The sequence below is a fragment of the Crocodylus siamensis genome, chromosome 4 (assembly GCF_052110815.1).
Source record: "Crocodylus siamensis isolate JL-2025a chromosome 4, ASM5211081v1, whole genome shotgun sequence".
Taxonomy (NCBI): Eukaryota; Metazoa; Chordata; order Crocodylia; family Crocodylidae; genus Crocodylus; species Crocodylus siamensis.
Window position 1 is genome coordinate 47062963 of NC_143398.1, and position 20756 is coordinate 47083718.

At 43.1% G+C, this 20756-nt stretch overlaps 1 protein-coding gene across 1 annotated transcript in view; it reads right to left on the minus strand.

Annotated features, from left to right (window-relative positions):
* The window catches only part of CFTR (CF transmembrane conductance regulator), a 167891-nt gene that overhangs the window by 62156 nt on the left and 84979 nt on the right, over positions 1 to 20756 (minus strand). Inside the window, exons 12-13 of the mRNA XM_090042222.1 lie at positions 4651 to 4745; positions 837 to 923 (exon numbers count right to left, since the gene is read on the minus strand). Of these exons, the coding sequence (XP_089898348.1) occupies positions 837 to 923; positions 4651 to 4745 (182 nt within the window). The remainder of the gene's footprint in view (positions 1 to 836; positions 924 to 4650; positions 4746 to 20756) is intronic.

The following is a 20756-nucleotide window of genomic DNA, read 5'->3' on the forward strand; positions in this document are numbered from 1 at the left end:
AAAATATACCATCTTTTCTACAAATTTTAAAGCGTTATTTTTGTTCTAAACTATTCACCAAATTCTACCTGATTTCACAGTTAGTTTTATTCCTCTTGAAACATGCATTTTCCAGTGAATTTATTATTGCCTAAAATACCTAGACCAGCTCTAGCATGATAGTGGCAAAACAGCTGAACTGTATTTAGATTTACCATTTGTCACAGTATGAAGGTTTTTTTTGTTCCACACAAAACTAACCCTAGACAAGAAAAGAAGTTCTTGGGAAGATTCAGTGAGGGCAGGGTGTCACTTTTGTATGATACATAACTCAGGCACCACATATGGGTCTAAGCGTTTGCCACAGCTTTTGATCAATCTCGTATTCAACTGGCCACTACTTTTAGTTGGCCCACTCTGTTTGGGTTTACCAAAAAATTGACAGAATATCCTTTTCTGTAAACACTGACACCCATGAACAAGTTTGAGTTCTTCAAACTTAGGATGCAATAAACACTTCGCTACATGTATATACTGTTTATAAAAGAGTGTGTCCTGAGGTGAATGCATTATAGCAGACACAATACATTACATCTGAACCATAGCAATCATAGCTATAGCATGCCTTTTACTTAAGAAGGCAAGTATCATTACTGGGCTTTTGCACACAGAGTTCCAAATCATTGCTAAACATAATAAATGTCTACCCAAAGTTATCATCTTGACCACTTTTATATTTTTGCAGTATTAATAAAATTCAGTGCTGAAGAGATGTGGAAATCTATTCTTGTCTTTGTGCTTTGCATTGTGCTACTTGGCAGAACTCTCAAAAACAAACCTCTGGAACTATACAATACCTTTCAAATATATCCTTTTCTGTAAACATATCTAAATAGCCAAAAGGAGAATCCAGGAGATACAAATCAGCATCTTTGTACACTGCTCTAAATAAAGGAAATGGGAAAAAATTAAGTTCACTAAGATCTAACAGTTCAATTTAAATTTCATTTTAAATGGACATTTTTAAAACTCTATCCCAAAACAATTCTAATTAACAGACTTAAGGATAAACACTACCTATTTATAAGGAATCCTTGTTCAAAATTAATTCTGTTTATAAGACCCTTTTAAATAAAGCCTTTTCTCATTAGGTATGTGGTACACTCCAGTAATTTTTCATGAACTTCCCTGTAAGCAAAAGCTGGGGACCAACTGGCTAAGCAGCAGCTCTGCAGAAAAGGACCTGGGGGTTATAGTAGACAGTAAGCTGAATATGAGCCAACAGTGTGCTCTTGTTGCAAAAAAGACTAGCAGCATATTGGGCCACATTTAGCAGCAGGAGCATTGACAGCAGATGGATAGAAGTGATTCTTCCCCACTATTTGGAACTGGTGAGGCCACATCTGGAGTGCTGTGTCCAGTTTTGGGCACCCCGCTATAGAAAGAATGTGGACAAACTGGAGACAGTCTAGCAGAGAGTAATGAAAGTGGTTAGGGGGCTGGGGCCCATGATGTATAAGGACAGGCTGAGGGAACTGGACCTATTTAATCTGGAAAAAAGAAGACTGAGGGGGATTTAATAGCAGCCTTCAATTACCTGAAGGGTGGCTCCAAAGAGGACGGAGCTAGACTGTTCTCAATGGTGGGAGATGACAGAACAAGAAGCAATGGTCTCAAGTTGCAGCAAAGTTTAGCACATTTAGGAAGAACTTAGCACGTATCAGTAAGAACTTTCTCACTTGGAGGGTGGTAAAACACTGAAACAGGTTACCCAGAGAGGTCATGGAGTCGCCATCCTTCGAGGTTTTTATGACCCAGCTAGACAAAGCCTGGGCTGGGACAATGTAGTTAGGGATAGTCTTGTTTTGAGCAGGGGTTGGACTAGATGACCTCTTGAGATCCTTTCCAACCCTAATTTTCCATGATTCTATGAATCTACACAACTTCTTTTGTTGTGGTTTTTTTACTTTGGCTTTTAGATACCTGTTTAAGAACTGATCTTGAAGGTTGTGTTTATGTGCATGATACCTAACCACTTTAATGGGAATTCTGGGTGTATTCTAAAGCCCTTTGAAGTCAATGGAGAGATGGGTTTATGCCATACCCTGCTGCCTGGAAAGCTTGCAGTATTGGCAACTACAAATAGAATACAAAAAGCACTTTGAAATACTGTATTTACTTAAACATAAGACAACTCTGAATATAAGTGCCCCTCCCCCAATAATTAGATTCTATATATGGAAAAATTACACATTTCTTACAATTTTCCAAGATGTAGAATCTAGTTATTGGAGGTTTGCCTTGAATTTTGTCCCCTTCCCACTGCTACAGCAGGGAAAATAAATCTGGGGGTCAGATAGCAGACAGTAGTCAATATGCAAAATGCAGGTCTGTGAAAATGCAAATACATGGCAGGGAAAATCAATGGTATATTTGGTATCAATTGTATTTGGTATAAATCTACCAAATACAAAAAATCATGGACTAAATATAAACATTAGATTTATGGCACATTATAACCTGCCTGTCATCTGATAACCCCAGGTAACCTCTCTACATTTTACCAGCTACATTTTATTACTGGTCAACATTCCCCTCTTTCTCCCCGCACCTATTAACTCCTATCACCTCTGAACTTCCCTGCCACGCATTTGCATTCTGCCTATTGCCTTAAGCTTTTATTCCACCCAAGAGAACACACAGACACCAGCAGACTCTCCCTATACCTGAAGACGGGTATTTGCACCTGAAAGTTTGTAAAGAACAATTTTTCCAACTATTTAGTTGGTTTAATAAAAGATATCCCATTTACCCAAAGAACTTTGTCTGCCTATTTACCTGTTGAAGGTGGTTTTCTTCACAGCTGCAAAAGCTTAGGACATTTTTTCATAAAATGAACATAAAAGTTAAGACTAGAGAACAACACAGAATTCTCTCTTTTCCCCTCTACTGGATTAGATCTTTTCAGGCCACAAGGCAGAACATTTGCAACTTTGGGAGTGCCTGCTTTGGTCCTCTTTTAACACATATATTTCTTTAAATGCAATTATTACTGAATAGATGTCTCTCTGTCTTAAATGAGGAGAAATAAGTTAAGTACGTGTAAGAAATAAAAAGTCTTCCACAACATACTTTTTATTGAGGACCATCACTTAACTGAATCCTTAAAGCACAGCCCTGAGAAAGTGATGCAGTGTCTCTGCTGGAGGAATAGCACTGAATAACTAGGAAGCACTGTACAGCTGGTACAGAGAAGAGATAGAGTTCAGACCTGCTTCTTTTGAAATGCCTTGCATCCCAGGGATATTTGAAGTGATGAGTCTTTGTACACAAAGTGCAGACACTGCATTTGTAGCTGTCTCCTGGGTAAAAGGGAAAGGGAAAGGAAGCTTCTGACCCCCATCCCCTACAGGCATCCCTTTAAAAGCCAGTCACAGCCTGTCACAAAATCACAAACACGTGGACAATTGCCTATTTTACCATACTACTTTGCTCCACTAGGTTCCAGTGATCTTGTTTTTATAACACTAATTCTAAATAACTGTGTAAGTCTTAATGCTTTTAACTTCCCCCTACACCTTTTGGATACCACTTTCAGTACAGTACCTAACCTGAAGCTGGAAGATTAATGAATTATTTGGAGAAAATACTTGCTTTACTTCCTAAATCATATATCATAGTTCACTGAATGGTAGTGCAGACCAGATTCCTCACCTTAAAAAGCAAGTGCACAACTTCTCTGACTCCCCCAGATACAGGATGAGACAGGGAGCCACTGCCAGAAATTGCTTACTTCCACAATGATCTATTTTAATATTTATGTATTGTATTTTAGTGGCTGTTTGCTTTGTTTCCTTCCTGATCAAGTAACTTTAAATGAAATAATATTAAAGTAAACTTTGGCTTAAGGCCTTTGATTAAATGAATCTATTTACTGTTGTGTATATCAGTCTATTACTGTAGAACTTTCAGAAGCATCCACTCACTTGGAAAGGCTGAACTGAGATCATACGACCATACTTTTCAAAGGTGTTGATTACCCATTTCTCTCACTGATTTTACTTAGTGGTAGATATTCAGTTGCTCTGAATTTTGATCCCTGGCCATATCATCGTTCAAAAATGGTCCATATTATGGTCCAAAAATGCAGACATCTAAAATTAGCAAGTATATTTTTTAAAACATGGGCTTTATCCATGCTGTACTTGAGTTTGCATGTCAAGAAAATGGAAATACTATAATCTTTCAATCATTTGATTTGTGAACTTCTTAAAGACCCTCTGGTGATAGGTACTGTAATAAAGGAGGATACTAGAATATTTCTTATTTCTATCTTCCATGACAAACATTTCTTTGGCACTATGGAAATTCATACTTAATGCTGTGATTCAAAGAGGCTTTCTCAGTTAACTATCAAAACTTTGATTTTGGCTGAACCAATGAGTGTCTCTGATATCAAACTATTAGAACTAAATTAATAAATATATAGGTGTGTCTATAGCATCATAAGGCAAAACTCTGATCTCAGATAATACAATTTAGTTTCCACAAAAACTAATAGGCATCATCCACATAAATTCCTTCTTGGTATAATTTGACCACATTTCATTAAACTTTTCGTATTTTTTTCCAAATGTAAAATATCAGCCATTCAAATGCTAAAATATTCACCTTGCTAGTGAGATTCTTGCTCGTTGACCTCCACTTAGGGTGATTCCACCTTCCCCCAAGACTGTATAGTCTTTCTCTGGAAACTTTGAAATGTCCTGGTAAAAGATTTTAAAAATCAGGTGATGCATTTTTCATATTCAAATGACATAAGATGCAGATTAAATTAAAATAACAGCAGGCAGACAGGTCAGATGGAAACAAACTTAAAAACACATGTACAACTATGTATTTATTTCATTTGTTCCTGTATTCAGAAACAAAGATGAAAGATATGTACGTAACACATACATTTCTGTACGTCAAAACACAAATAAAAATTGTTAAAACTCAAGAGCAAATATTAGTCATAAACATCAGTTTCTCAAAAGCAAAGAAGGGACTTTTATATCATGTAGTTCCCAAGCTTGATCATTAAAGAGATTTCTTATCAGGGAAGAGTGATAAATGTGTGCGTTCAACTGAAGTTAATGGAAAAAAAAATTGTGGGTCTGATCACCTCCAGACTTCATGGAAGTCCATACTCTCAGTGGCTCCAATAGGTAGGCTGGGTTCCAAACCTTCAATCCCCAAGCCACTCACCCTTGTGGAGATTTGAAATAGATCCAAACATTACAGAATGAGTTGCATCTTACTTAAGCAAACTGATGAATTAGTATGTTGTGATCTCTGGCAAAAGCACAAAACCAACAAATTCAAAGTTTGGGCAGAGCTCTGCTGCACAAAGGAGGCGGGGAAGGGAAAAAAAGCAGTGGGGATCTGTTTGCACCCCCCTGATAGAGGTGGTCAAATTAGACTGAACATATTTATTCATCAGAAAATGATAGCTGATTAAAATGAAAATGTCCCATGGAAACTTCAGTTGCAACAAACTTCCATCAAAGTACAAGCAGGTTGATGTCTGAAACCTGCCTGCTTTCCCATTAGATCACCATGTGAGCTGCTGGGGAACCTTGCCTTCCACAGTCCACAGCTCCAAGCCAGTCTTGGAAATTAAGCTGCCTGGAAGCTGGGATCCCCATGTTCTACAGTTCCAGGTCAGCTTGCATTTTGAAATGCTGTAAGGGCTCTCAGCATCCAGTCTTCCAGCTCTACAGCAAAAGATTCTCCCCTTTCAGGGCACTCTGTCAGCTGCTCCTGGGAATCAGAAGGGCAAGAAGCTCCTCAGGACACAAGGCAGCAGGTAAATTCATGTTAGAAAAAATGAGCCCAAACATTTAAATTTCTTTCCTAAGTTTTTTTAAATTTCTTCTGTGAAAAAAATCTGAATTTTTAATCCTGAAAACAATGACACTTTTTTTTAAAAAGCAAAATTTCATGCAGAATGGAAATTCCAGTGTTTCACCCAGCTCCTCTTCTTTCTGTACCACATGGCCCTGGACTTAGGGTCTCATGGCATTGGGAACCATAAACCAGATGCTTAACTTTTACCTGTTAAGCAGAGCAGATTACCCCACTTACCTGAGTAAAGTGAACAAAGCTCACTGGACAATCTGGGTCCAGATCATTTTATTTTTCTTGAGTACAAAACTGAAATATTTGTGGGGATTTTTTTTTCCTGTAGGCAATTATTGTTTCTAAAATATAAAAGCTGAAGTTCATTGCATTCTAAATGACATAGGTGGGAATATGTTTTGTTACTTTAAATCTTCCTCTGGTCAGAAAATGTGATCGACTATTTCTCATCAGGACTTTGGAAAAAAGGTGAACAATCATGCCTCACTGTGGCATCAGACTGGATATTTATTAACCTGATTGACTAAATCAGCCACCATATGACTATATTTCAACAACTGGACCAGGATGGGAAAATTATCTTTAGTTTGTACACTCACAACTAAAACACCCTGGTCTCCATTAACAGGGATGGCTGACTCCCCAAAATTCAGACATATATGTCATCCACCCTAGATTTCAAGGAGAGTTAGATCCAGGGTTCTGGCTGTACCCCCATATAGGTAAGGTGTGTCAGCTGAAGCCCATTTCCTGAGGTTCCAGGGGGCCAATTTTTAGTTATCAAGATGCTGGACTTATAACCTGTGACTGATCCAGAATTTCATAGTATTATTCATTCTGTCTGAGGCAAGTGCAGTTTATAAGGGAGGAAGAAGAAAACCTTTTCTGGCAAGTTATTTATATGTTTATTTTAAAACTCTTTGAAATGTCTCAGGGGTTTGGAATGTTAGAAATTATCAGGTGGAGAATGATTTGTGGTTAAAACCACAGGTGAGGCAATTGAAAGCATATTATAAAGCATCCCTGCCCCTCCCAAGGGGCTCCACAGGCTGGCTGTGCCCCTGCTGAGCCACTGCAGTGGGAGGGGCCCCTGGTAGGGGCAGCAGCCCATCATACTGGCCAGCACCACAAACCCCTTCCCAGCAGTGGGCCCTGCTGCAGGGTGGGCAGAGCTGCAGCGGGCTGCACATGAGAGCACCAGGGCCCAGAGAGGGCCAGACTTCCCCCCCCCAGCACTGCCACCGCAGCCACTTTCCTTGCCTCATAGCATGCCTTCCCCTTCACCCCCCCGATCTCGGAAGGGGCTCCTGCCCCATCATGGTTGTTTCCCCCTCACCGCTCCAGAGGCTAGGTAGGGGCACAGCCAGATGCCACAGACTGGGCAAATCTGGCCTGCAGAAGGGCTTTGTCTGGCCCCCAGCAGTTTCCTCAGTCCCACTGGGCTGAGACACCACTCCCTGGGCTTGCAGTGGGGCTAGGGCTGCTCCATGGCGGGACTGCCTTTCTTGGCAGCCCAGCCACAGCAGTTCCTTTGCTGCTGCTGCTGGTTCCAGCCCCAGCCCTAGTCCCATGGTACAGGCAGGGACCTGACCCCGCGCACCCCACACCAGCTCCAAGCTTGCCTGCCAAGGCTGAGCAGCAGCAGCTGGAAAAAAACAGCTGCTCAGTGCTGGGGAAAAGCCCCTCCCTGTCCCTCTGCTGGTGCTCCCAGGTGCAGCTGCCTGAAGACAGCACCCAGCTGCCCTGTCTCTCCACCACATCACCACCACCTCTGGGCTGCCCCATGGGGCAGCAGTGGCAGCAAAGCAGACAGAGGACAGGCTGGTGCCAGCTCTGAGAGGCTGCAAAAGGAAGTGCTGGAAGTGGGACGGGGAGGGGCCCCTGAGCAATGGTGGCGAGGGAGAAACAGCTGCTCAGCACGGTGGGGAGGGGAAAGTCCCTCCCCCGCCTCCCCCACTCAGGTCCCTGCCAGTGGGACAGGGAGGGGGGAATTAAACGCCTGCTTGGCCAGTTCAGCCCAGACTGGCCATGCTCCCCTTCCCACAGCTTCCCTGCAGCGAAGGACATGCTCTAGTGCCCCCCGCTCCTGGCCTGAGCAACTCCAGGCATGTGCCCACATGTCTGTTCTGTTACAAACTGGTTCACTCTCCGTAGGTTAGAGTAACCTGCAAAGGTTGAATCAGTTTAGGCTCCGGCTTTCTGAATGTCTGTCCCCAGCCCTAGAGATGTGAGTTGATTGCAACTGTAATTATTACCCAGTTCTCTTTGGAAATAATGTTGCTGGTTTCTACTCTTGTACTTCCAGAAGTGCAACTAGATAACTGCTGTGGAGCTTACTGAAACTTCCAGTCAGATGAGGGTGAAATCCTCTGGTCCTTGTTCTACTGACCAAAATGGTACAGGATTTTGTCCTGCATGTTTGTGTGCAGATGCATATAAAATATTTTGTACCTATACAGAATTCCTGTGAGTGACCCTATTGTGCTTCCACCCCAACTCAGACTGCTGCACAGACAAGGAATTTCAGTCTGATGATGTAACAAGTTGACTAATTTCTTCCAAAGGAGAAAGTGCAAGAAGAAATCCAATACTTCTCTGACTCCAGTTCTTTCATAGTTAAGGGATGCTTTCAAAGCTAAATCCTATTTTATATTTCCCTTTCAACATTTCCCCTTTTCCATTCTGAGGTACTTTTCAATTACAAATATTAACATTAGAGTTGTCCTAGATCCATCCACAGGCAGAAACACTCTAGAGGATTCTCCGGCTCCCCTGAAGGTAGGTTGTTTTTGTTGTTGTTGTTTGGGAGGGAGGGGCTGCGTGCAGAGTTCTGGAGGCAGGGACCATTGGGATGGCTAGAGAGGAGACTCCTGGTGAGAGAAGGAATGGAGGTTGATGGAGCTAGCTGAGACTGTGTGGAAGTTGACTGCAAGAGATTTTCACATGAATTTTTACGAGGGCTAGGTAGTAGTCTGAACATAAAATAAGAGTTTTGACAGTTTTGTTTTACCATACTCTGTCAAAGTATCTGATCGCTTTTTCTTTTTTAAACCATTTATGCTTCCATTTAAAAAAAACAACCCCCGCCTTGTTTTTCTGTTACTTTATCAAAGTACCTGTGGCAAATCATGACTTCAATGCAAATCAATTACCTGGTGTAACAGGAAGCCGGGGGCTCCCTCTTATTTTAAGTGGCCAACAGCCACAGGGTACCAGCTGCCAGGAGAGACTGACCGGTGAGGGACTGATAGGCTGCAGGAATCCAATGCAGAGCCAGAGACTCAGCAGTAAGGCAACAAGACAGAACACTTATTTTAGTGCTGGTAGCACAGCAGTAGTACTGTAAGACAGAGTTCAGCCTGGAGAAGAGGAAAACTGCTATGCAGTTTGGCTGGTCTGCAGACTTAATAGAGGACACCCGCAGTGGGACAAAGGAAGGCACATGACTCCCCGAGGCAGGCCTTGGTGAATATATAACCCAGGCTGAGTCTCTAGAAAGAAGCTGGCTCTACAAGTTGCCAAGGAAGGAGTTCTACATATTAGTGATGGTGGCTGAGGGGCTGTTGGGGAACCCCACTGCCCTGCTAACTGCAAGTAAGGAGCTGGGGGTCTGCCAAGAGCCAAACTGTGTTGGATAGCCTGGGTGCTTCTAGTTGTGTTCTAGCCAGAGGGCTTACCTTTTCATTGTAGTTATGACTGGTGGACTAGTTGGGACTAACAAGGGAAGGTGGAGGTCCCAATAGTGCCAGGAAAGCACAAAGAGGTTTGAGCCTGCCAGGGCAGGACACAAGCTACAGTTTACTTGAAGGAGGCAGAGGCCAGAAAGAGCCACGTATTGAACTGAGGCTCTGAGCCCACTGGTGTTCTTAAAAAGACACAGAGGCTGGAGATGACTGTAAACTGAACTGGGGCTGCAAACTGCTGGAATGTAAAGACACAGAAGCCAGAGAGGGCTGTATGTTGGACTAAGGCCCATTTGAACATTAACAGTTAATATTTGTGAGGCATGGGTGTGGCTAAAGGTCATGAATTGACCCAAGGCTAATGTTGCTAGTGCACTGACCAACAGCAGACCAGAAGTCATTCTGGGACCTGGGCAGCCTGCCTTTTTTGAAGTTAAACAGTTCCAGCAAGGTGTGGCAGATGAGAGCTGGAATGAGACCAGGGAACCAAAACAGAGCAGGAGCTACTTGGCTGACAGGGGACTCCATCACCACCATGTCTGAGGACATAGCCCATTACCCCTGGGTATACTCATTCAGCAGGATAGATGACCAATAAACTTACATAAACCCAGAAGTATCTCTGGGAGTATCACAACACCCTGGAGTTTTGTCACAAGGGTTATAATAAATAAGATGCACATTATTTGCTTTGAATGTAAATTACAACTGCAAGAATACCCTACATAACCTTCTATTTTGGCTCTTTGCTACAAGAAAGCTTTGGTATCAAGTTTGTCAAACAGATACGTACAAATTTTCTTGTTAAGAAAAAGATGTGGCAGTAATAAACATGATAAAGTTTGGAAGGAAAATAGCGTCCAAGAAGTATGTTTAAGGCAGCTGCCAGTTTTCAGGTTTGTACATCTTGCATTAAAGGTTATACTGTATGAGGAATTCTGATGTGAGACAGTAGGTATGGGACATATTAGAAGGCTCCTCCTTTCCCCCAAAGTATAGTAAGGAAGACCTATAGTGGTCTACCTTTTCAATTATTATCTTTTGAAATACTTTCACAAAACCACAACATAAGACAGTCCTACAAAAGGCAAAAGGGAGCAGAGATCTCAACTACTTTCTGAATTTCATTGTCCTTTCTTTTTTTAGTCCACTCCTATTCCCTCCTTGTTGCTTCTTGCACTCCCCAACTTCTCTACAATCTACTTCTCTTCACCACCTCTTCATTCCTGTGCTCCATTCCTTCTCTCTACTTCCCAGATGTCCTCTTCTGCACACTGTGCTCTCCTACCTTTCAAAATATTCCCCTCCTCTTCTTCCCTGTTTAGGTTGAGGAGATGGGCCTTCTGAGCCTAACCTGTGCCATCTGCTTTTTGCTAGCAAGCCTTTAAAGCATTCCCAATAACTAAAAGCCTGAATACTATACTGAATGCCTCATCATGTGGAATACCCTAAGTCAGTGGTTTTCAACCTTTTTTCATTAGTGAAGTTTCAAATGGAGGTGCAGACCCCTTTGAATTGTAAGTCTGGGTATTCACATATTTTTGATTGCAGTCATCTTTCATGGACACATTAGACATAGTCTGCAGAGCACAGATTGAAAACCACAGCTGTATGTAGTCAATATGCATGTTTGAGCTGAAACAGTAGCAAGGATTTCAAGGAGGAGTTGGAATACTATTACATCCAATTCACCCACTTCGCTCTAGTTTCAAGAAAAACTCACTCCCTCTTGTGCTGACTCACTTACATAATAATTTCTGTATTTGCAGGCAATCTCACACACTTTTAATATCTCACAGAAATGGAGAAGCAATCCAAGCAAGCTCCCAAATTCTCTACCCTTGAATTTCTGGAACTGGAACTGTGTAACCAAGACCCATCTTTAAGCTAAAGGGCTTGTAGCAAGTTTGAAACCATAATGACATTTCTTTTTAGGCAGAGACTATACCCTAGAGGCCAGAACCTCACCAAAACCTGCTCAACATAGCTTAGTAAAGATTGCTAAAAGATTGGCCAGCTTTGCACCAATCCAGTACCCTAGCACTAGCTGATTCCTTTAACTTGAGCATCTTGTCAGTGACCCAAATATCTTGGAATGCTAAATGAGAATCCCATTATCAAAAGGTGATCTTGTGAAGGCTGGATCTGCTGAGCTGAAGTAGCTTTGCAACAGTGGAGCACTATAAACATGCTGGAATACAGGGCAGGATTTTGCCTAGTAAGTGTGGGTGAGGAAATACTGACTCAAAAAACACGAAAACACATAAAGTCTATTTAATGACTATGATAACCTCTAACAGTTTGAACATTAACCACTCTCTCAGCAGTAAAATAAATACAGTCAAGAGTGGTGCTTTGTAGCGTCCTATGCTGATACCATTAGCTGAAGTTCTATTTTCATTTTCATCAGTCTGCCTCATCCCCTTCCCTCCCTAAGACACTGTGCAAAATACAGGTTTCAGAGCAGCTTAACTTGGATGGTGTCCTATCTTTCCCTGTCTCTTCTCGAATCAATTTAATTCCCCTAGCCTGACTTAACTTATATAAATCAACATTTTGCATATTAAAATCTACTGCCAAAGGAATAGTTCACTATGGAGTGAGCAAGTTCTGCCAGCATTTTCTTGAGTTTTGGGTGGACCTGAAATTCCCACTCAAGTATGAACTCTTGTGAAACAAACCTCCTGATTTTGGGTCATAAACATTCTGTAAATGATTTTACACAAAGCGAACAAGTCCCAGAGTCAGGAAGCACAGGTGATATTTTATTCAAATAAGAGACCAATAGTTTTTTAAATAACTAGTGATTTTGGACAACTTGAAACTTCCTAAAGAGACCTGATTTTCAGACAAGGAGTATTCAAGACTTTCTAAAAATCAGGCCTTAATACACCCCAGCTGAAATCTCATAGCAGCAATGGTCAAAAGCAAAAATGAGATAAACCAAAAGGTTCCATTCCAGAGCTGAAAATCTTCAAAGGTTTCCATCTGGTTGAGATGCACTGTATTTTAAAGACCACTTATATTTTTGATAAAGACAAGGATATGACAAAGTGAAATTTATGTTCTCCAAAATTAACAAACATCAGTTACAAGTACATCTAAGACTGAAAAAAAATAATGAGGAAAAGGAGTGTGAAAAGCTAATAGTCATAGATTTTTTTTAAACTTGGAAAGACCATTGAAATTCTCCCAATAAATTGTAACTTTGTTTTGAGCTAGAACATATTTTTTTATGAAGATATGAAGGCATTTAAAGACATAACAAGTTGGAAAAACTACATTTTCCAGTGAATTGTTCCCATGATTACTCTCTCTGTTTAAAAAAGTGCATCTTATTTCTAGCCTGAATTTGTCTACCTTCAGTTTCTAGCCCTTGTAGCTCATCATATGTTTTTCTGATAGATTAAAATAAACTTTAACAGGAATTTCTTCCTAATGTGAAGAAACGTGTCAGGCTGTGGCCTTGAACTTGGGGCCTTAACCTGCCCAGCACAGCTGCTCATCCCAGCTCACAGCTGCCCAGCTAACTAGAGCAACAAAGGAACCGTACAGAGCCTGACTCCTTGTGAGGGCCCTCAGACCAGTTCAACTCAACAGCTACAACTTGGCGGGGGCAGAGGGGGCTGGAATTTGCAGGGCAGGCTAGGCCAGGCCAGCTGACCCAGTTGGCCTCTGCCTATCAACTCCCAGAAGATCAGATATAGCTGTTAGCAGAGAATCAGTTCCTCCACTCCCAGGCAACATACCACCAGAAAGCTAGGCAGCACCAGTGTAAGGAGGCCTGTCAGATCTTTAGGCGAAGTTGCTGCATGTCAGCCTCACCCCATGGCACCCTGCACACCCCTCCCACTACCTGAGATGGCAACTGGCAGCACATTGTGGAATTCATCATTTAGTGCCACCTATTGTTAGTAGCCCAACCCAAAACCTTGTTGTAAGCCTTCTGAATTGGGCTGACCCCTCACAAAGCACAATACTCTGGGTCCTCCAAAATTGGGAAGCGTTCCTCAGGAGACCATGTTCAATGACCCCCACTGGGCTCAGATGGTGTAAATCACATTACAGTCCCTGCATCAAGGAAAAGATTCTGTCTCTGCATATGCTCCCCACTTTCACGGCTATGCAGCAGAAACCCAGAGGATAAGCTAGCTCTACTTTATCAGTTCCCATAGGGACTGCAGGAGAAAATTAAGGATGAGCTTGCCTGGAGGGAATCACCATCAGGATTCAAGGGTTTCATGAACCTAGCCATCCAGATCAACACTTGCCTCCACAAGGGCAGGGAGGAAAGAACCCTAACCCTAACCCTTATCCTCCAGGGCTTATCCTATTACCCTCAAACACATGCAAGTCGATGCTGGGCACTGGCACCTAACACCACAGAATGGGAGCAATGCTAGTGGCAGAAACTGTGCTTTTAAGGTTGGGACACAAGCTGACCATGGGCCCCAGAAGAAATCATTTTAGGGTCACCCTAAATCCCCAATACCAATGCAACCTACAATGCTTGTACTAAAAGGCCACACACAAATCCCCTGGATTCCTTGAGCCTCTTCCCATTCCCCCTCAACTGTGGTCCATTATCTCACTGAATTTAATTGTGGAGTTGCCTGGATTAAATGGGTGCTCCATGATTCTGACAGTGATAAATTAACTAACCAAAATGTCCCACCTTGTCCCATGTGCAGGTCTGGTCTTGGCCAAAGACATTATCTACTTATGGTAAGATCACACAGTTTGCCCCCTCAGCTGCAAAACATCTGACTATGGGTCCTAGTTTGTCTCCCAGTTTTAGCTTAAGGCCCTGGTAGGGGTATGTGCTCACCTCTCACCAACATATCACTCAGATTAATGGCCAACATGAAAGAACAAACCAGATTTTGGAACAGTACCTCCAGTGCTTCTTTAATTTCCAGCAGGACAACTGGGTCCTCCTGCTAGTACTCACAGAGTTTACCTACAACAACTCCATACATGCCTTGCCTGGGCAAAGCCCAGTCTTCGTTTATTATTGGTTTCACCCCCAGTTACACTTTGCCTTACCTACTAACTCCAACAGCCCCATAGCCATGGACTGGGTACAACATATGCAGGAGGTCCAAGAGGCCACCTGGAAAGGGCAAAGGAGGCATACATGCAACAAGCACAGAAATATCATCAGCAGGGACCTGCCAACTCAGAAGGACAGAAGGCATGGTAATCATCTGAACACCTTGGCACCCACTGGCCCTCACAGAAACTGGAACACAGATATACTGGCCTCTTCCATATTGCCCAACAAGTCAATCTGGTAACACTGAACTGCAACTTCTACCAACACCAAAAATCCATCTGATATTTCACATGTCCCTGCTCAAGCACTATACAGAAGTCTCACTCCCACAGCAATCCCAACATCCTCCACCTCCTGTAATAGTTCACAGCAAAGAAGAATACTTGGAAGGGATGGACTCAAAATGGAGACAAGGGAAATTACATTACTTTGCAGTTGGGGGCTGGAGGAACACATATGGGAACCAATGGGAAACATGCACACCCCGATCTGTTAAGAAAATTTTATGAGGACTGTCACAGGATCAAGGAGATGTCCTGTGACTAATATAAGGTTAAGGAGCTGCCAATCACCAGTGGCAGCTCAGGTGCTGGTTGCCGCAGCAACCAGATAGGTCAGGTGACCAGAAGAGGGCAGGGCCAGACCTTTATAAACTGCCCAGGCCGGAGCCAGAGCAGCAGTAGCTGCTGGTAGCCTCATGAGCGGCCTGGGTTGGTAGTTGCAGCCTTACCTTGCTGACCGGCTGCAATGATGCTAGGGATGAGAACACCCTGAAGAGAGGTAGGGTTGGGAGCCCTAGAGTGGCTTGGAGTTTACATTATGAGCGGGGAAGCTCTGTGTTGTTTGTGTTGTAGCCAGTTGGCTCAGGTTTCGGTTATAGTTACACCGGAGGACCGGGTGAGGCTGTAGGGGTGTGAGGAGGCCTCACGGGGACTCCCCAGGAGCGTAGTGCCACTGTGGGCACAGCACAAGGAGTGCCAGAAAGGCGCTCGGGGTGTGAGGTTGTAGCCCCAGCTGCGAGAGGCGCGGCACAGGCCCCAGAGTGGGGCAGCGGGCGCGAGAGGCGCGGCACAGGCCCCAGAGTGGGGCAGCAGGCGCGAGAGGCGCGGCAAAAGGCCCCAGAGGGGACGAGAAGCACTTGAAGTGCGGCAAAGGCTCCACAGAGGGCGAGGAGTGGCGGAAGAGCTGCAAGACAGGCCCAGTGGGGCGAGGCCTGGGGCAAGGCAAGCCCAGAGGCGCCAGTAGCGGGGTGCAGGTTGCAGCAGTGGCCCAAAGGCACCGGTAACCGGGTGCAGGTTGCTTAACCGGCCCAGAGGCGCTGGTAAAGGGGCGACAGGCGCGTGACCAACCCAGGGGCACCGGTAAAGAGGTGCCAGTAGCGATAGGCCCAGGCGGTGCGGAGACGGGTGCCGGGGCGTGACAAGCCCGGGGGTGCCAGAGAGGGGCACCAGGGCAGGACGAGCCCAAGGGGTGCCAGAGAGGGCGTCGGAGGGCAAGGACAGGATAAACGTCCAGGAACAGCTGTGAGGCTTGGGGCGTGCTGAAGAGGAGGTAGGAGGCACGCATTGCCCATAAGGCTGGGGGTGTCGGGGCACCCCACTAGGAGCGGAGATAGTATCAGCACAGTGTCAAGGCAATAGGTGGCAGCCTCCCTAATTGAACCATTTGACATCAAAGACGTGGCGGGCAAGGATAAGAGGGTGATGAATCGCCTAATTTGACACGGCAGGGGGCACTAGCAAGCTCACAGCCACTCGTAGGCCCCACTCCGTGACAAGGACCATCCAGAAAAACCTAGGCAAACACCTCTCCACCCTTGCCATAGGGGTGGAGAGGGAAGCAGGAAATGACAACTCATGGCCTCAAACCTGGGACCTCAGTCTACCCAACATGAACACACATCATCTGCCCAGCTAACCATCTGCCTGTCACATGCCCAGCTAACTACCCAGGCTGAGCACATGTGGCCAGAAACATCCATCTGCACACTTCCAGGGTGGCCAAGCAGGGTCAGCTAACCCTTTACCCCTCCAATTTCAATATAAACTTCTTACCTGGAAAATGAAGTGTCTGGGCAACAGAGCTCTGTACTTACACAGATTGCCTTGCTGTTCCTCAGAGCTTGTGCCACAACCAACTCTGCCTCACGTATCAGCTCCCTGACACCTGGCCCTCCAAATCCATGCTCTTCCTGACCCTTCAGCTTCCTAGCTCGGCCTCTCCCTCAACCTGACTCCTGGCTACCTGCCCTGGCTTGCCCTGAGGGCCTTGTAACATATTGCACTTTGAGATGCTCAAATGTTGATTGGTGTTAGTGCTAGCTTGAATTTGGAAGTTACACGTTAAGGCTAAAAACCTTCTCCGACTGTCCTCCACCTGCACAACTGTGACTTGCCACTAGAGGGCTGGCAAGCACGGGCCTGACTGGGAGCTACAGCTGTGAACTGCCACTACAGGGCTGGTGAGGGGTGTGTGAAAAATAAGTTGGGGGGCAGGAACATGAGGCTAAAAAGCCAAGAGTTAATGGGATGGGGATGGGCAATGAAACGGGACTTGGAAAGGAAATGGGGATGGGGGAAGATTGGTGAAATGAAGGAATTCAGCCACTAAATGATTTTTTTTTTTACTTCTTTATAAAGAAATAAAAAGGAAATACATTTAAAAAGGTTTCATGTTTTAATAAATTGAGATTTGGGAATGGGGGCCACTGCATCTCCTGTATCAGCATCCTAGCACTTGAAAATGGTTGTGGGGGCACTTGAACTAAAACTTGTTTGATATGCTTCAGTTCAAGCACCCCTGCCACCATTTTTAAGTGTGGGGACACTGATACACTAGACACAGGAGGCTGCTGTAGTGTGGCAATTGCTGATTGCCACCGATTAATCAAGTGTGCTCTAACACACTGGAATTCCAACGCATTGAAGCAGCGTTGGCGCCCATGTATAGACATCGGGAGTTACTAGATTTAATGTGCATTACCTAAATTGCATTAATTGCATGTAGATGTGCCCTGTGGGGACCCCCCCCCCCCAACCTCTATGATATTTAGAGCCCTCTCACACCATGATCCTGTAATGTGCATAGGAAGGATAAAAGAAAGCCTTTATACTCTTTCAGTCCCCATCCCCTGTAAACCATGCAGCAAAAGGATTTTAGTGCGCCTTTCTTTTTATTATTTAATTTTGCATGGAAACAAAGCCTATGTTTGTATTCTCTGTTAAACATTATCTCTGAGGACAGATAAGGACTCTCAAACCATAAGTCTATTTACTTTAAGGGTGGCAGCCTCTTCAAGAGACTAATAACTTGTAAATACAATTCTCTATAATGTGATAGCTACTAATGTCGTGACTGAATGAAGTATAGAATATCCATATTCTCTTTCAAATTAAAAAACAAAGAATTGTATTAGGAATATGATTTCCCAAACTAGTGATAATATGATTTTTTTTAATACAAAAAGTTATTCTAGGGCCCACTTCTGCAGGCTTAGGTCTATTGTACACTGCAAATATTTTGCTGGCTATAGGTATGTTGGCTGAAAGTACAAAAAAAAATCATACCCTTTAGCTGAAATAGCTAGCAAAACCCTTGGTGTGGGCACCACTATGCCAACAGCTTAGCTTCTATCATTCAAAGAGGTGGTATAACTATGCCAGCAGAAAACCCCTTCTGCCAGCATATGTGTCAGCTCCACCTGGGGGCTCTGCCAGTATACCCATGAAGGCATAGAGGTAGCAGCAGTAGCTTAGTAATGGGATAAACCCTTTCTCTAGGGACTCCATTTTTCTGTCAGATTGGGTTTTTTTCTCTCATTAGAGAGAGAACTAACTGTATAGACTCTATTTGTAAACATCCTAAGGCTCTAGCTTTACCAGGTGTTAAAAGCATATTGCCTTATCCACAATGGGCTGTTAGCACAAGTTACCCAGCACCTTTCAAATATTAGTCTAGGTTATGGTCTTGGATGGCCCTTCATGGATCACCTTGATCTCCTTTAGGAATGATTAGCATGTGAGCATTGAAAGGATCACAAAAGATCACAAATCAGTTTTAATCTCTTAAAGTAACTGGGTTATCATTTATCATTTTTTTCTTAGTTAAAAGAAAAACAATCTTTAGAATGCATGGATTGCCCATTTCTGCTAAAAGGAAATTTTAAGACCACAAACAGAAACTACCAAAAACTGCTATGTTAAAAGATGGACTGTTGTCATATTGGGAATAAATGCATTTGAAACCTGTGCCAAAGAGTCATAGAATAAGGACAGAATATTTTTCTAGTTAATGTGTCCAACTTGAAGTATCAACTGAAATAACTTGGGACCAGAAAAGAATTCCATTACAAATAAAACTCTGAACCTTGAGTTATAGGTAAATAGTCAGGCTGTAATACAACCATATAAAATCATAGAATTGCCTTTTATGATAGGTAAAATGAATACAGCATTATCTGGCCATGAGAAGTGACTCAATAAATCAAATGAGTCATTTCTATCATCAGATAGTAGTGTGAAATAAATCACTTCATTTTTACTGATTACAGGTCAACTTTCCAGGTTTCCTTTCATGATGATTGTGAACTCATATTACTGGTATTCCAGATCTTAAGATATATTTTTAGGCATTTTATAATAATGTCCTCTCCAAGCACAAACACATTTATAAAAACAGTGTTGGAATAATTCATGTTTATTTTTTATCTCAGATTTCTGAATCAACTAGCTTCAGCTACAAGTAAAAAGAGTTTTTGATTTTCCCTTTTCCCCTTCCCTCCATCTCCTCTCCACCCCACAATCTGCCAACCCTCTAGACTCAGACTGGGCTCTGAAAATCGTGCTATATTCTCCCTTTTTGAGTAAACACCAGTATGATTCTACAGGCCAAATTAGGCCTCCAGCTATACCTGTGCAGGCCACTGTATCTAGATTTTACCTGAATTTGCCCTTTGATGGGATTGCACAGGTGTAATAACTCAAAATTTAGTAGCCAGTTTCTGTGGATTAGCTCACTCAGGTCATATTCTTTAGCCGGACTGGTTAGGCAGGGCTAACAGTAAAAAACAGTGATTGTTAAGGGGTGTTAGGTTTTCTCAAGTTACAGTTCCTTAATTTGCAGTGCTGTATCAAAGTTTACCTTTTCTTTTAAAGTGACAAGTAGGGTGTCTTGCCACAGAAGAGGAATGGCATAAGCTCAGGCTGTACAAGTTTATTGCGTTGCACTGTCAATGTGCCACAAACCAGGCAAAGGAGACTGTTTCTAGAAGGCATAGCAACAGTTCTGACAGCCTGCCAATTCAATCCTTGGCTTCCCCATGCCAGTTATACCAAGTGTACAATATAGGGCCTACAGCAATGTTTTTTGTTTTGGGTGGGTTTTTCAGGGGGGGTGAGAGGGGACTGGTATTGAGACAACACCTGTCAGGCAACAACTAAACTGAGACAAGCAACTTATTGTAAATAGGCTTGTATTGAGCAGTTGCAGACTGGTAATGACTACTGATCTGGCACGGACTTGAACCAGTTTATCTAAAGATTGAAAGTCACTGGGCATTTGGACCCATCTATGCATTATTCACTTACTGTGCATTATTCACTTATTGGAGCTTGTTTTGTAGAAATTATTATAACAGATACATACTCTACTTGTGTATTGAAAAACAAAAATCGGCTTCCTGCCCTACTTCCCTCCTTGAAGAGTTTTCTACTACTCACAGCTTTACATGGGAAAAGGCAGAGAAAAGAACATAAGCAGTCTCTGCAGTACCGTTGCATGTAATTCTGCCCCCCACCCCCATGCCTCTACAAAAGGTTTCATGTCACTAAAATTTAAAGAAATTCCTTTAATATGTCCTACCCAAAGAGTATTTCAAGACTTAGGCAATCTATAGTCCTCACTCTGCTCTTTGCACAAAAGTATCTCATAGAAAGGACTATTGTTAAAAAGACCATTCCTGTAAGATACAGCTGCATAACCTGTGCTTCATAACATGTAATACAAGAAAAACTATATACTATTACTCTGATGCAGAGAATGTGTGGGAAAACAAAGATACTGAAGAAATATTTTAGAGACAATATTCTTTCCAGCATACACACATATATTACACATACACACTTTGCCCTCTTACA